The 17,574-nt window shown below is 37.9% G+C and overlaps 1 protein-coding gene across 1 annotated transcript in view; it reads left to right on the top strand.

Moving 5' to 3' along the window:
• WDR11 (WD repeat domain 11) overlaps positions 1–17,574 on the top strand; it is a 58,640-nt gene that overhangs the window by 39,838 nt on the left and 1,228 nt on the right. Inside the window, exons 17-28 of the mRNA XM_064373793.1 lie at positions 560–666; positions 1,066–1,180; positions 1,567–1,738; positions 8,807–8,915; positions 10,419–10,481; positions 11,638–11,703; positions 12,442–12,619; positions 13,424–13,519; positions 14,021–14,186; positions 14,680–14,777; positions 15,230–15,375; positions 16,144–16,224. Coding sequence (XP_064229863.1) covers positions 560–666; positions 1,066–1,180; positions 1,567–1,738; positions 8,807–8,915; positions 10,419–10,481; positions 11,638–11,703; positions 12,442–12,619; positions 13,424–13,519; positions 14,021–14,186; positions 14,680–14,777; positions 15,230–15,375; positions 16,144–16,224 — 1,397 coding nt within the window. The remainder of the gene's footprint in view (positions 1–559; positions 667–1,065; positions 1,181–1,566; positions 1,739–8,806; positions 8,916–10,418; positions 10,482–11,637; positions 11,704–12,441; positions 12,620–13,423; positions 13,520–14,020; positions 14,187–14,679; positions 14,778–15,229; positions 15,376–16,143; positions 16,225–17,574) is intronic.

The following is a 17,574-nucleotide window of genomic DNA, read 5'->3' as shown; positions in this document are numbered from 1 at the left end:
GCTATATGTAACTTTTGTGCAAAGCTTTCTGTGAATTTAAACTGCACATGCCGTTAGTAAACAGAATCTCTACAATACCTTCAATGATTCCACAATGTTCCAAAAGGTATCAGTGAAGCTCTGGATCCTTTTTTTCAATAGAAAAATTACTGCACAATTAGTTATAAAAGAGCTTTCAGTTTTCCTTAGAATGGATTTAGTTATCCTTTTCCAGTGAGAGACAAGTTTGAGTCAGTTCTCTGGAAAACGTTCTCTTTTTTTATTATTTTAATTTCCTTTTTTTTTTTAAGTATTTGTTCCTCAGAAGACATCCGCTCTCTTTAAATCTAGCTCAGGTAACTACTTAATGTCTATCAGGTTGAAATCTCCTGTTTCTTCACAGTTGAAATTGTTAGGCAATGTAGCTCTTTATTAGTGTCTGAAATCTGTTTTAGGGTTTGATGACTAAAGTATACTAAAGCACAGCCTTTTAAATTAAGTTTCATTAAAATATTGCTTTATTATGATGCCTTTTACAACATAGTAAAATTTATATGTGTTTGTTTCTGTTGTTTTCTAGGGAAGTATGGGTAGTATTACCTGCATCGCATGGAAAGGTGATACATTAGTGCTTGGAGATATGGATGGAAATTTAAATTTTTGGGACTTGAAAGGCAGAGTATCCAGGTAGGAGCTAATAATGAAATCTTGTTATTTAGTTTTTTAAAAATGTGACATCTTGATATTATTCCATTAGAGGCTTGTGACTTGGCAAGCAGGATCAGTAAACTCATGGAGGTATAGCTTGGACCCTTGGGTCCCTTGTCACCTAAACTTGGGAGGATGGGCCTCAAGCCAAGCATTCATAGGAAACTGTTATCTGCAAGTGGCCCCTGCAGAAGTCTTAGCTGACCTTAAAGGGCAGACCCTTTCTATCACATGTGGCCCCCAGTCTCAGCAGGTAAAGGGTTCACCCATCATCAGACCTGTCAGAACTGGAAATAGTAGTGAGAGACATTGAATACAGTTTCTGGTGACTAGATCTTGCTCTACATTGTATTGATGTTTTTCTTTCTTTGTCTTCAGAGGAATACCTACACACCGAAGTTGGGTGAGGAAGATTCGTTTTGCTCCTGGTAAAGGAAATCAAAAATTAATAGCAATGTACAATGATGGAGCTGAAGTGTGGGATACTAAAGAGGTAGGCCCTCTCCATGAGGATAAAATGTATATGAATTGTTAGCCATAGGAACTGTGCTTTTTTAAAAAACTTCTTTCTGATTTAAAAATGAAAACTACTTAATGAGTTTGTCAAGTTTCTCATAACAAATTATTTTCTTTTAAAAACTTTTACTTTACTATATGTTCTAAAGGTAATAACTGAAGATTTATTTATTCTTTAATGTTATCACTGTCTTTGAGACCTTTAAAACGCTGCCTATTTATCGAAGATAGATTGTCAGAGGCTGTCCAATTCTAAACTTGCACTGGGTCTTTGCCACAGACTGTCTTCCTTGACCATTTAATCTAGAATAATAAACATCTTTCTTTTCTGTCTGGAACTGACGCCCAGATTCACTCTTGAAGGTTCAGATGGTGAGCAGTTTAAGAAGTGGGAGAAATGTGACCTTTCGTATATTGGATGTGGACTGGTGTACGTCAGATAAAGTGATCTTGGCCTCAGATGATGGATGCATCAGAGTCCTAGAGATGTCTATGAAGTCTGCGTGCTTTAGAATGGATGAACAGGAGTTAACTGGTATGGAATCCTAATGATAGCGTGCTTTGAAACCTGTCTTTACTTTGCTGCATGCTGCTATATTTGGGGAGAGAGCTGCTGCTTCTGTTTCATTTTAGTCTTATTTTCTTAGAATCCAAGTTTAAGAAAACATATTAACTTGAAGTTTGAGTGTTTTTACTGCTGAGATGCTGCAATCTTTGTATCTATAGGTGTCAATCATTCCCAACTCAGGTTTTATAAATGCCCCTTTTTTGGCTCTGGTTCATTAACAAGATAAAAGATGTTTACATTCATAAAAATGGCTTACTCAGAATTTAGACGAACTCATCAGAGGACATAAATCTAGAGATAAGGCTGCTGGCTTGTTAATAATGGCCTTATATCTTTTACAACCATATATCATTGAAAAGTCACTTTGGAAAGTGTTCTGAGTATTGTGAATTTTGATGCCAATCTGTGACTAGTATGACCAGTCAAAGCAAATTAGGAGATTGCAGTATCTTGCTCTGTTTTGTATGGTTGTTTTGACATTGCTTTTTACCAGAATAAAAAACATTTTAGTAGAATATACCCCGTATGTGACTTCTAAAAAAAAAGAATGGGACAATTGTGAATGCATCTATTTATCAGTTCAAAGGCAGTTTTTGGCTGATGAAATACACTGTTCATCCTTGGAAGATATTTGATCCTCATTGGAGCAGAGGAGGGAACTTCTTGCCTGAGTATTCTCCCAGCAAAACTTTGGTACACACTCCAGGCTGATATGTAGAAAATTTCATGAAACTTTTCTGAACCTTCATAGAGTCAATATTTGGCATTTCAGAGACAATAAGATTTTAAAATCCTGGCTTTTCACTTTATATTCATGCTTGAGGCATTACCCAGTTACTGTTAATGTTAATGGGGCTGCCTTTAACTTAAGTTAGATGTGCTTTGGTTTTTACTGGCTACCCCTGCCCACTGCATTTGGGCACCACCACTTCTTACTGTGTAACTGACTGCCATCAGGTGAAGCCAGAATTCAAGACCCATGTTGAAGCCAGAATTCAAGACCCATGCATTCCCATGTCTGTCCTTGAGTCATTTGCCAGCTCTGCGGAAGCATCAGGATGGCCTTCTCGGAAAGGGCAAGCATTGGTATTCATTTAAACCTAAAGGTATTGAGGAAATTGAAGGAACTTCAAGGGTGGTTTTTGTTACTAATTCTAGGTAAAGAAGTGTGGAACTGCAATCGAAATGTTTGAAGAGCTTTTCCTTCACTTTTAACGTAAAATTCGAATCTATAAAGCTCCAAAGTCAAGGTGTTTCTTAAAGAATGAAATCTGGTGGTAGTGTAAATGTGGAATGAGGAAAAAAACATCTGTGGTTTACCTCCAGATACACAGCTGATTTGGTCTTGGGGAAAAAAGTTTGATGTAATAGATTTCTATTCTGAGAAATTAGAAGTATATTTGGGGCTTACTGATATGGGATAAAAATAGAATCATTTTAGGTGATAGGCATTAATATATCAGTATTTCCTACGTATTCTTCAATTCTCCTTGATAACAAGGTAGAGAGTATCATAAAATATTGATTCACATCTGTCCATTTTTTAAGAGCAGCTTAGATTGGCCTCTTGTTCCTCCAATAAAGAGAGGTCAGTCAGGCAAATTAGAAGATTAGAATTCCTGTGTTTGAGTTGGAGAACCTTTCTTGTCTGCTACCTCATTTGTCAGGACCATAAAGTGCCATAAAAATAAATCTTTATAGTCATTTTGGCAGCATCTAAAAGGAATGTAAGAGTATGAGACTTGTTTAATAGCATTCTGGTATCATGCAGTTTCTGTACTTCTTAAATAGTATTTACTTGATATCGGGGAAATTTCCTCCCCAGTGTTAAAGGCCACTGCTAAGCACATTTTCCTAAGTAAGCATATATAGAAAGAAGCTTTCCAAAATCAGGTTTATGCACAGACCTTTTCTCTTCATCTGCCTCATCTTTCCATAGTCATTTTCAGTAATCTTGGGGCATTCAGAAATGTGTCACAATGACTTGCAGTGTGGGGAGGTCCAGATACTCTAAACAACCTGAAACGGTCTGGCACAATGAAGAATTGTCCTGCCCCAAATGCCAGTAGTATCCCATAGCTCTCTTCTTCCTCCTCATTGAGTCACACTGAACAAAATCACAAAAGAGGGTCCTTTCCTTCCCAGATTTCCAGCTCATCTCGATGTTGCCATTTTCAAGTGATAGAGGAGTAACTTTTTTCTACCGCTTTTCTTCTTGACTCTTTGGTTACTGATTTTCTGCATTCCTGTCATGTAGGAAGCTAAAAACCTGAGTGTTATTAACACCTCACATAACTTTAGCCCAAACGGAACAGAATCTATGACAAATAGCAATGATGCCAACTGCCTTCGCATTGTAATTGTGTAATTTTCAGAGGTGAATGAGCTCTTGCAAGTGAGTTTCTCCAGCTGTGAGATGATCACCTATAACTTTTTCATGCCTGATCTTTACCCTTCAGAAGAAAGACTTAAATTCATTTGAAGGAGGGAAGTAGTAAAGGTCACTTTCAGTTTGTTCATGCTCATTGGGATGCTGTCAACAATATTTTGCTTTTGGAGAAATAACATATATTTGTTTTTAAAAATAAGATATTTTCCTGTTTTTACTCAGACTTGGTAAATGTTGTCTTGCTTGCATTATGTAAACACTCTGGATGCTGCTTCCTACATGGATTCTCTTGTATCTTTTCATTTGTTCATTGATAAGAAATTACCACACATCATGGGAACTTCCTTGAACCATTCCGAGATTATTATGTATTGTTAATTTTTCCCCGATATTTACCACATACCATGACATAATACCAATAACCACTGTCTGAACATGAGAGGAGCTGACTTGAAAATGTGAGAATTATATAGATTGTCATCTATGGGGGACGAATAGAAAGTTAAGCCACCTGCATCCCTTTCAGTGCTAAGTTTTCAGTGGCTCTGTAGGTAGTTAGATAAGCCTCATTTTTCCAAGATACAGCCCTTCCTTTATAGCCTAGATGTAAAAGAAAAGATGACTAAGTGGAAATTTTAAAAAAAAGTCAAAGCAAAAGAAAAGCTTTAATAAGGAATAAAATAAAGTGTTCAATAAGCCAAGCCAAAATATAAATGATTATCTAGGGGAAATTTACAAGTCACAGACTGTCTACGGAGGGGAAAAAAGATAAACAAATTACCCTTCAACGTGTGAAAATATGCTCAACTTTATTCATAATAAGAAAAATACTTGACTTCCTACTAGTAAGGATAAAAGAAGAAAAAGAATGTTTTTAAATAAATTTTTAAAAACAGAAAAATACAAATTAAAACTACACTAAAAAATTCTTTCTTACCTATCAGATGAACAATTCAAAAGCTTGAAAATATACTGTTGGCAAGGCTACGAGGAAACAAGCACTCTGATCCATTGCTTACAGCGAGATCCCTGTAGGAAGGAATTTGGCAATATCTGTCAGAGCTACATGCACATTTACCTTTTTACCCAGCAATCCCAGTGCTAAGAATTTATCTTAAGATGTACAATCATACATGTGACCAAAATGCACACAGTTATTCATAGCGAAATTTTGGAAAGAGCCTAACTACTTAGCCATAGGAGATTGGTTGAATAAATTTGGGGACATCTGCAGAATAGAATAATCTATGCAGCTGTAAAATAGTGAAGAATAGCTCTATGACCTGATGTAGAGTGATATCTAGAATATGTGTAAGTGAAAAATGCAAGCTTAAAAGAGTGCTTATAGCCTGCTTGTGTACAAAGGTGAATTTTATACATAGTTGCATGTACACATATGTTTGCTTACTAAAACACACAGGCATATACAGAATAATCCAGAAACCTATGAGAATAGTTAGAGGATGTAGATGGAAAAATGAATAGTGTGGGGATAACAGTGAAGCTCTTCTATCTTTGTTATATAGTTTTAAGTTTTGAACCATTTATGTATTTTACATATGCAAAATATACAGTGACAAAAAGGGTGAAAGAAAAACCAAACCCTAAAATTGAATGCAAGAAACAGTTGAACCAAACTGTGTAACAGCAACATTGGTAACATAATCACACATGCACACAACAGTTCAAATAACTGCAACACTGAACTTCTCACTCACTGCCCACCTTTAGTGGTTTATATTCTAACGACAGAGAGTTGCTAAGGATTGTTGAACTTTACCTGAGTAGTTGACAGTGACGCTAGTAATTCTGAAACTGTTTTGTACATTTTATAGTCTGGAACAATTTAGTAACCAAATTGCAGAACCAGGGTCTGTGCTGATGGAAAGGGAGATAGAGATGTGAAGTGGCTGTGGTGGGAAGAAACATTCCAGGGGTGGATTTAGATTGATACAAAATCATGACTTCTTGAAAATATGTATTCCCTGGCTCTGCTCACAGTGTTGTTGCATTGACACTCAATGGCAATGAGCACACATAGCACCAGATTTTACTTTGTAAATTCCATTCCCAGGCTAAAAGGAGCCAGGGCTCCTTGGACAAAACATTTATTTCAGGACAGAGGCACAAAAGGTGCAAGATGGGTCTAGGGCATCTTGTGGTGCCAGAACCCAAGTAAGGAATTGAAAAACCAAGGATGACCTGATGTAAGAGATAAATGGTTATGAAAGGCTTCTGTCAAATCAGGGGCACTCTGAGCATCATGAAAAACAATGGTGGTATTGATGTAAGTGCAGAATATCAAAAAACCCTCATTCCATAGTAATAGTCACAGTAAGAAAACGGGGAGTGGGCAAGAAGCAAAAGCTCAGGTGGGCAGAAGAATGCCAGTTGACAAATGCAGAAAGGATAATATTAGAAAATCACCAGTTTGCAACCCCTGATACGATAATTAATTCAAGCAAGGATCACTTGTGGATGTCAAATCACTGAGTAAAAGGATGTTTGAGAATAGGAAATTCAGTCTGACAGTATTTTCCCCACATGATACTTACTAATTAATTATATGGGGGGAAGGTGCCCTGATAGGAGAGAGCTCTGGTGAATACCCCTTAGCTAGATGATCAGATTTAGTGTTTCCTATAACCAGACAGCTAATGTGTTCCTTCTGGTACATACAATGCAGTGAAAAATGCACAGCATCATTTGTTCAGACTGCCAAAAATGTGTAACCTGAGTCTGATAATCAGAAACCAGACAAGTTAGAATGTAGGACATTCTCCACAGCAGCTGACCAGGACTCTTCAAAAATGGAAAGGGTCGTGTAAGACCAAAACCAAAAAGTGGGAGGACCATTCTAGATTGGAGTAGACCAACAAGATGTGACAGTGCAGTGTACTGGCCTTGACTGAACCCCAGATTGTTTAAAATAATAACAGCTGTCAGGACATTTGGGGAATAACAAGGAACTTTTGAATTTGGACTACATTTAACTGATTTTACTGAATCAATATTAAAATTCTTGGGTGTAAAAAAAACATTATTAAAAATATTTCCAATCACTTTCTGGCTTTTATGTTGAGAAGTCCACATAAAGTATTTTATGTATAATTTAATTTTTATTTAACTACATAGAATGAAGTTTTGTAAAGCAGAGCTTTCCAATAGAAACATAATGTGAGCCACATATGTAAGTTTAAATTATAGAATCCACATTTTAAAAAGTAAAAAGAGATGAAATTAATTTTAATTAAAATTTTATTTAAGCCAATATATCCAAAGTTGTATTTCAACATATAATCAGTATTAAAAGTTACTAGTGAGACATTTTACTTTTTTTTTAAGTATTCATTCTTCAAAATTCTGTGAGTATTTTACATTTATTATAAAATAACTTGAATTGCCCTCTAAATTTAGAAGACAGATTTTCAGCAGAAACAGTCAAGCTCTATTTAGATTTTATAAAGTTTTCAGTTGACAAAGTAGTTATGTATTCAAATTGTTTCAAACATACTTAAGAGTTATCCAATGACTGAATCAATAATCACTTTTTAAGTTTAAATTAAGTAAGATAGACATTCATTTCCTTCATTATACTAGCTGTATTTTAAGTGACTATCATATTGGATATCATACTGGATAATAGCACAGTCCAAAGTTGATATGGATCACTGATACAATTTGGCTCTGTGTCTCCACCCAAATCTCATGTCAAATTGTAATCCCCACGGGTCGGGGGAGGCAGCTGGCAGGGGGTGATTGGATCGTGGGGGCGGATTTCACTGTTCTCATGATAGTGAGTGAGTTCTTAGGAGATCTGATGGCTTAAAGTGTGGCACTTGCCCCCCTTGCTCTCTCTGTCCTGCTCGCCATGTGAGACGTACCCTGCTTCCCCTTCACCTTCTGCCATGATTGTAAGTTTGCCTCCCCAGCCATATGGAACTGTGAGTCAATTAAACCTCTTTTCTTTATAAATTAGTCTTAGGTAGTTCTTTACAGCAGCATGAAAATAGTCACTTAAATAAGCCAATACATTTATAGGTTTATGTCATTTTTCATAATTGTATCTATTCAAGGGATCCATGGATAAAGGCTCTGCAGGATTCTGGAGGGGAATTGGTAATAAGGCCGAGCTGTAAAAGCCAGGGCACCCCCAGAAAATTGGAGCTAAGGTCAAGAGTCCAACAGAATGTAGGGTGGTCAGAGCAGAGCTCCTGGGCATTGCAGCCTTTAGGTCTTCTGCTTCTTTGCACTGGAACATGTTGACAACTAGGCAAATCTTGTTTATCAGTTATTTTTAAATAAATCTTGTTTATTATTTATTTTTAATATTTAAAAATAATGAACTTTATTGCTATTTGTTGAGTCTGCATTGAATCCTTTATTCAAGTAGAACCAGAGTTGTATACCACACAGGATACTTAAATTGAAAAGGGGAAAAGAAGAATATGTTGATCAGATTTGAATGCAGAGACTCTGCTCTTGGCTTGTGCTTCCTAAGCAGTGACTACATTGAATATACTCTCTCAGTTGCACCAGATTTACTTATTGCTCTCTGCTGACTACTGTGTAAATGGTTTATAGCTGAAGCTTCATTGTAGTATGAAACTTCATTTTATTTTTAAAAACCTTTCTTTGTTGTCTAGAGCCTGTGTGGTGCCCATATCTCCTTGTCCCAAGGGCCTCCCTTGCCTTGAAAGCCTTCTTATTACACCAGCCTTGGAATGGACAGTATTCTTTGGACATTTCTCATGTGTAAGTTTTTTCATTTTTCTTTTTCTTTCATAATTTACTTGGGGTTGAAGGACACCCATGAAAGTCAGCCATGGCCTATACTCCAGAATTTAAAGGGAATGGAGCCTTTAAAGCCAAGAGACACTACAGAATTCCCAGGCTGCCTCTGGCTTCCATCTCTCAGGGACCTTTGTGAAAGTGTGGGTCAGTGAGGAGCTGTGAGGGCATGTATTGCTCTCCAGTGGCTGTGTGCTTGTCTTATGGTCTGAACATGGATGTGTCGTGATGACAACAAGGATGCACGTGAAGAGGGCAATGGAAGCCAGGGGAACTTGGAGCCAGGCCCATGCTTTTCTAAAGCAGCATCAACCATTGTGGAAGACAGTGTGGCGATTCCTCAAGGATCTAGAACTAGAAATAGCATTTGACCCAGCAATCCCGTTACTGGGTATATACCTAAAGGATTATAAATCATTCTATTATAAAGACACATGCACAAGTATGTTTATTGCAGCACTGATCCCAATTGCAAAGTCTTGGAACCAACTCAAATGTACATCAGTGATGGACTGGGTAAAGAAAATGTGGCACATATATACCATGGAATACTATGCAGCCATAAAAAAGGATGAGTTCATGTCCTATGCAGGGACATGGATGAAACTGGGAACCATCATTCTCAGCAAACTAACACAAGAACAGAAAACCAGATACCACATATTCTCACTCATAAGTGGAAATTGAACAATGAGAACACATGGACACAAGGAGGGTTGGAACATCATACACCTGGGGCCTATCAGGGAGTGGGGGGCTGGGGAGAGATAGCATTAGAAGAAATACCTAATGTAGATGATGGGATGATGGGTGCAGCAAACCACCATGGCACATGTATACCTATGTAACAAACCTGCATGTTCTACCCATGTACCCCAGAACTTAAAGTATAATAATAATAAATAAAAAGCAGCATAGTTAGCTTCAGGGGTATACTGCGTCTTGTAAATCTCAATATTTGACTCATTGCAAAAAAATTCACAGAAACTATTACTAGTGATTATTAATTAAATTCACAAATATTACTGAACTGCCGTGTGCAGCATGGATTGGGGGTTTAAAAATAACGCCGGGAAGTGTCTGTTCTCCAAGTACTGTCTCCTCAGAATATTCATTCTGCAGAGCTCAGTGAATGAGCAGATCCCTTTAGTAATTGCTAAGTCCTTCATTCAAAGAAATCTAAACCTGATAGATTTTAAAGCCTGCTAATAAATTTCCTGGTTTCTTGAAAGCTAAGGAGACTTTCTTTACTTATTTTGTTGTTTTTGACTCAATAAGATAAAAGCAGATATTAAAGGTGATTAGTGGGGTCCTGTGTAGATTTTTGTTATTTTGGTCTATCACCAGGTTTTTAACCAAGAACTACAAAGAAGGTTATCTCTGTATTAACACAACTTTTTTCAGGTCAAGAAATACATGATTTTAAGTGAAGAGATAATGAACTCATTCAAAATCTTTTCTGTACAGTGACTATCCAGAAAATGAAGAAATAAAGAATCTCCTTCAAGAACAGTTGAATTCATTGTCTAAGTAAGCATTCCATGTTTTATTAGAAGACGGTAATATGAGAAAGAAAAATATAATTAGACTTTTCAAAATTAAAATAAGTTATGTTTTAGAAAATATTAGTGGCCCAAGAAGAGGCTATTCTGTTTGCAGAGGTTTGCTTCCCTTTAGAGCCTGTGTTTTGCAGAAAAAGTACTTATTTAGTAATTATAGTGACAGAGCATCTGCCTTCACCAAGTTCACGAGTACCAGCTGCTCTGGTCTCACATCAGGGCAGACTGGATGCTGCAGTGTGAGCATCCTTATAGTTCAGCCTGCCTCTACCACAAACCTTCATGAAGCCTCACCGTGGAAGACGAATCACGGGGCAATTCTGGGTCTGCTTCCCACTTCTAAAATGAGTTCTCTGTGTCAGGTGCTGGTGTACACAAGTCTGGCTAAGAAATGAATGTGCTCCCTGGAGCCAAGGGCATTTAACAGAATGTACTGGGAATAAGAAAGGAAAAAATATGGGTCCATAAGGAGTTCTTGGGGAAAGCATAACACGTTTTTGCAATCTAGAATCTGTTACAAGTAATTATAGTGTTTAACAAATTAAGCATAAGATGTTTTATTGATGGAAAATTTAAAATAATTAGTTTTTGCTATGCAAAAATTAACATTTATATTTAAATGGGAAACTACAGATTTAAAGAATATCTTCCTGCCTGACTTGTGAATATTCAGTATTCGACTATTTTAGAAACATCAATTTATAAAAGCACTAGCAATTCATCCTTACTTTATTTTTTAAATCGTTTCAGAATAAATTACGAATGCCATCTTCTTAATTTACTGTTCTTGATGATTAGCAAAATGGTTTTGTCAACAATGGCATTCTTGTTCCAGTAGTTAGGCACCTGATACTTTCAAACTGCTGCAAGCCTAGAAACCAGAAATCAGAGCCCTGCAGCTCCCTGTGGTGGTTGACAGCTGCTACTTCTCCAAGCCTTGAGAACACTCTCAGCCCCCTTCAACTTTTATAATTTCAGGGTCATGGTAAAGTACCTTGTCTTGTGTAAATTCTCTATATTTATATAAAACATATTATTTGACTGGAATTTTTCATTTCAAGAGTATATTGATCAACCCCCATGCTTTATTGTTTGATTCAAAACTTTTGTCTGGTTTCCTTCTGCAGTGACATAAAGAAACTATTGCTTGATCCAGAATTCACTCTCCTGCAGAGGTGCCTGCTTGTTTCAAGGTACTATTGTTTGATGTATTCTGTATAAAAGACAGGATTTCAAGTTAACTCATTTCTTTTAAGAGTTTTTAGTTACAAACACTTAGATTTTAGAAAATTGTATCAGTTCATTCTTTAGATGTAACTTAAAATAATTTTGAGAGTAGTAATAACATTGGTTAAAAATCAAATTGCATTTTAAATGTGAGATCTAGGCTTTCTCTCAGGAAAGCACTTCCTTCTACAGCTTTTTAAAATATGTGTTTTAAAATATCATTTGCAAACTGCATATATTTAAATATACCAATAAATTATATTTAAAAGTGACAACTGTATATCCTGACTTACAGTAGAGTTTGCCACTTATAAAAAAGACTCCACTCCCCACAGAATAAATAGCACATTACTTTCATACCTTATCTAGCCAGTTTTCCCAGAGGAACTTCTTACTAATGTGAATCACTGGCCCACATTGAAAGGTGTGCTAATGTCAAACCAGGTAAACAGTTGTTCTTTAACACAGAATGGAAAGATGTTGGGGTCTGAAGGGGTCCTGTGCAGTCAGGCCCCTGTACTGTTGGAGACCCAGTAGCAGGCTGGAAAACTTGCTGCCTCCCCCTTTCACCCTGCCAGGCTCCATGCCAGTGTCCCAGTGGATATGTGACAGCACTCTCTTCCAGTCCCTCAGTCTACTCTAGGAAGCCATCCAGGCCCAGGTGTTCTGTGAGTGCAGTTGAAACTTTGCTTCATCCTTGCCAGGCTCTATGGTGATGAATCGGAGCTGCACTTCTGGACTGTTGCTGCCCACTACCTGCACAGCTTATCCCAGGAAAAGTCAGCTAGCACAACCGCTTTTAAAGAAGCTGCTCCTCGGGACAAATTGAGCAACCCACTGGATATATGCTATGATGTGCTCTGCGAAAATGCCTACTTTCAGGTAGTCCACTTCACATAGCAAAACCTTTCAAGCTGTCATCTTGATTACTTATATCTTTGTCAGTATCTTAAACTTGGGAAACTTTCAAACTAAGTTACTGTTCAGTAATAGAAATAAGCCCTTGAAAATTAGCTGAGTGTGGTGGTGCATGCCTGTAGTCCCAGCTACTCAGGAAGCTGAGGCAGGAGAATCCCTTGAACCCAGAAGGCCGAGGTTGCAGTGAACCAAGATCGCACCACTGCACTCCAGCCTGGGCAACAGAGCAAGACTCTGTCTCAAAAAAAAAAAAAAGAAGGAAAAGAAAGAAGCCCTTGAGACATTTGCATTAAAAAAAGCCTGATTCAAGATTTGAAAAGCTCATAAACAATTACTGAGTTTTTTACCAAACATTAAAGTTTTATTATTAAACAGTCTTAATTTTTTAATTTGTCTTACATTTTTAACTTAGGTCCATTTTAATTGTCATTAATTTTCTATAAATAACATATAGTTTATCCACTTGATTTGAATTTGCCATTCACATCATAATTTCTTTAACCTCCTGCAGAATACTTCAATGCACATAGGTTTTTTATCCAGTTCTACTTAAGTGCCAGTTTCTGTAAGCCGGCAGGTATGCACGCAAGTGTTAATATCCATCAACATTTTTTCTTTTCAAATTCTTATTAAATTTTTAGAGTTCTATAAAGTTGATTATCTAATCTGAAAAGTCAAAGATCCAATGGTCTTATTAAATACAGTAAAATTTAAATAATTCCAAAGTCTTATAATCCAGGCTAAATTTTTCTTCTTTTGCGATTCTAGAAATTTCAGCTGGAAAGGATTAATCTACAGGAAGTGAAACGGTCAACTTATGATCATACAAGGAAATGTACAGACCAGCTACTACTCTTGGGTCAAGTATGTTCAGTTTTTATAACTCTTTTCTGCTTCATGAAACTGCTAGTTAATTAGTATTTCAGAGTAATGTATCTATATGTATACATCATAATATTTTCCTCTCGAATGTACCTCTTTCCCTATAGTCAGTTTAGGCTTTCTTTCAAAATAATACCAATAAACCTAATAAGAAAGTAAAAACATATGGTTAACCAGCTTGTAATTTAGGCCTCCATACAGTGAAACCCAGCTATTTGTTTTGTTTTGTTTCTGCATCTGAATTGACTGCTGCAAAGCTGAAATAGGCAATTTCTCAAGCACCTAGATACACCAGACTCTGGCTTTATGTTTGTCTCAAAAGAGTAGTGTTCACTTCTGTTTAATTTTTGTATTTATAAACAAAATATTCAATTGCATTTTTCAAAAATGAGTGTCTTCCTTTAGTTTTCCACATTATGAATTTTAAAACTTTATGTTGAAGGAAAACGTTCTCATAATTAGAAAAACCATTTCTCTTATTAGACAGACAGAGCTGTGCAGTTGCTGTTGGAAACAAGTGCCGATAACCAGCATTATTACTGTGATTCACTGAAAGCCTGTTTGGTCACTACTGTCACCTCGTCAGGCCCCTCTCAGAGCACCATTAAGTTGGTAGCAACGAATATGATTGCCAATGGCAAATTGGCAGGTAAGGCACACTTGGTATATTTGTCATCTTTCTGAAAAATAAGACTTTGTTTCCAGCAAAGTATTTGATTAGTAGGAACATTTCTTTCTTATTTACATACGCTGAAGAAAAATTCTTGCTACCTGTATGTATCAGATGACTATAAAACCAGAACCAATTGTTCACACTTTTCAGAGTGAAAGAGGGCGCTGTTAACTGCTGAGATCATAGGCGTAAATCTGACGAGCCTAGGCAAACCAGAGCAGTAAAACCTGTAACAGAGCTGTGCTTTCCCTGCTATTCTCCAGACTGTATTGTACTTCCTACCCTGGTTAATTGAGTAGTAACAAGTAACAAAATACTCTTAATATTATGTTTTAAAATTTAAGTCAAGAATGTCTTGAGTAGGTATAAAGCGTGCAAGACTAGATGAAGTCAAATGGAATTTAATTTTTAATGACTTCTCAAAGAAGGAGCTGCAGTGTCACTTGAGGGCTGCACTTTTGTCTTTCAGAGGGTGTTCAGCTGCTCTGCCTGATAGACAAGGCTGCAGACGCCTGCCGCTACCTGCAGACGTACGGCGAATGGAATCGGGCTGCATGGCTGGCGAAAGTAGGTGGTTCCAGGTTTCAGTAGGTGCCCTCAACATTTGGGATAGAAAGCTCAGTCTTGAACTTTGGACTTATGACTTAGAAGCATTTTTTGGCCTGCAAAGCTGCTTTGCAAATATTTTCTTGCAGCCTTCATCCTCTTCCTGTTCTTTATGAGTGTAAATTGCTTTACATTGAGTGTAAATCTCACATTGGTAGCAATTAAGTAAAAGCAACTGCCTCCTCTTCGTACTGGGGTCTGAGCCTAAACTACATTCCAGAGGTGTACCAGGCCCCGGGTCCTGTAGGCTCAGACTGTTATCATTCATGGTATGCAGCAGCTTCAGGTCTGTGTGCTAGTCAAGCAGAGCCTAGCCTATATTTCCTAGGAACAGATCTCACTTCAACTGAACTATTATTTTTTCTTTATAGAGCGCAGGATGTTTTTGTTGTTAATACGGGCATCTTTCTCAGGTCCGTTTGAATCCTGAGGAGTGTGCTGATGTTTTAAAGCGGTGGGTTGACCACCTTTGTTCTCCACAAGTCAATCAGAAATCAAAGGCTCTCCTGGTCCTCCTCTCTCTGGGCTGCTTTTTCAGTGTGGCAGAGACGCTTCACAGGTAAACCAAGAATACACACGGGCTGCTTGGGACTGCACGTGAGCAGTCACTTATGTTCTCTAGTGGTTGGTTCTAGCAGGTGATGGTACTCAATGTGTGAAGTGAAAGGAGAAGTATGCATTTCAGGTTTGTCAGAAAACCCAAAGGAGAATGGAATTGTCCACATTCATTACATGGTCTAGGAGCTATGATCGTTTCCTACTAATATACTGGTCAAACCTAACTGGCATCTATTAAAAAGGAATTTAAAAGTCTTCAAAGAATAGGGGTCCATTTTGCTTTGACTAGAGCAACTGAGAGGAGGCCCAGAGAGCAGGAGGAGAGGTGACAGAAGGCATGATGAGGGTGAGGGGGAGATGTCCCATCTGAAAATCTGAAAGAGGAACAGCCATCACTAATTGTGGGGCATTTCATTTATTCAAAACTAAGGGAGGTAGATTGAGGAAATATGACAAAAGATTACTTGTCAACTATGGACAGTGGGTACATGGGCACTTGTCATATCTCTGTAGACTTTTGTGTATTTAAACTATTTCACAATACTTTTAAGTATTAATTTTTTAAAGCTTGGGTTTGGAGATGTAAGTATTCTTCCCTCCTTTTTTTAATAAACCAGGGCTTAGAAAAGTGCTTGTATCTTATGCAGTACGTGTATCTTATGCAGGGAAAATGTGTAAATGTCTTTATACAGAAATATGCCTTTCGATGGTGCTGCCCACCAGTGACATAAATCACAAAGCGTAACTCTTGTTTTGTTCTGTTGAGCAGCATGAGATACTTTGATAGAGCAGCCTTGTTTGTGGAAGCTTGCCTCAAGTATGGAGCATTTGAAGTCACTGAGGACACAGATATCCTTTGCGAGGTTGTTTATAGTGACGAGGAAAAGTGGCACGCATGGGTTTTGGAATTTCTCTTAGTTGTGCTGCCCGGACAGGAACTATATTATATTGTGAAAGATCCATGTTCTGATTTTCTGATTCACCAAAGCCAGGAAAGAGGGAGAAAATGGAGGAGAAAGAATCAGAAAAGAAGATGGCTGCACCACCGGCATCAGCTCTGACTAGGATGGAGGGAAGCAGGAAGGACTGTAGAGAACAGGGCCCCCAAGTCTTGTTTGAACTTAAAAAGACGATGAAGGAACGATTTGGGAAACAGGTAGAAGGACCTGGTACTTTCAAACAGTACTTGTTCAAGACCAGGCATTCCATAGAATAAATTGTATATATTTATCTCGAAAAAATATACTGGAATAACTAAGAAAAGACTCCCATGATCACCCCTAGTGACAATATAAAACGGAACAAAATTACAGCATTTGAGGAGGGATATTGCTCAGGCCAGCCACGCTGATCCACCCACCAGATCAGCCAGGGCATTTTATTTCTTCTAAATGTCACTTGAGCAACATCAGTTTCTTTGAAAAGAATGAACTTGAGAATGCCGCTCCCGGGGCAGTGCTTGCGCGGCCCTGCTGCTGCTCACTGCACTTCGCTTCCAGGAACCTTGGTTTTAAGCTCTCATGTCTACATGGCAGGTACTTGGTGTTCACTCTCTCTCCCTCTCTAAAATATTTGTTTTTCTTTTTTTGAGGCAAGGTCTCACTCTTCTGCCCAGGCTGGAGTGCAGTGGCATGATCATGGCTCACTCCAGCCTCAACTTCTTGGGCTCAAGCAATCCTCCCACCTCAGCCTCCCAAGTAGCTGGGATTACAAGTGCACACCACCATGCCTGGCTGTTTTTTCTTTGGTAGAGACGGGGTCTTAGTATGTTGCCCAGGCTGATCTTGAACTCCTGGCTCAAGCCATCCTCCCACCTTGGCCTCCCAAAGTACTGGGATTACAGGCACGAGCCACCCAGCCCTACACTAAAAGTTTTAAAAAATTAAAGCCCGAGCCTACTCAAGATCATATATACCTAGTCATTGGGAAGGTGACTGGTTCAGTGTATCCATTTTGAAGATCAAAGCATCAGCACAGAGTACCCAATAGGCTGTTAAAAAAAAAAATTAAAAAAACAACAGGATAGGGCTTTCTAAAACGCAACATCCAGATATATGGAACTTTGAGAAATAAATATCTGCCCCCAAACTGCCAGCCTCTCAGATTTTCAAATGGAATGAGGATATATGCAGGTTAAGTTTCTCTTATCATTCAACTTCCAGTCTTTAGTTGAGTATAGGTTATGGGAGGATATTGGTTG

The sequence above is a fragment of the Aotus nancymaae genome, unplaced genomic scaffold, assembly GCF_030222135.1.
Source record: "Aotus nancymaae isolate 86718 unplaced genomic scaffold, 86718_ANA_hifiasm-v0.15.2.pri h1tg000010l, whole genome shotgun sequence".
NCBI classification, from domain to species: Eukaryota; Metazoa; Chordata; class Mammalia; order Primates; family Aotidae; genus Aotus; species Aotus nancymaae.
Note: the sequence above shows the minus strand (reverse complement) of the source record. Positions and strands in the feature narration are given on the sequence as shown.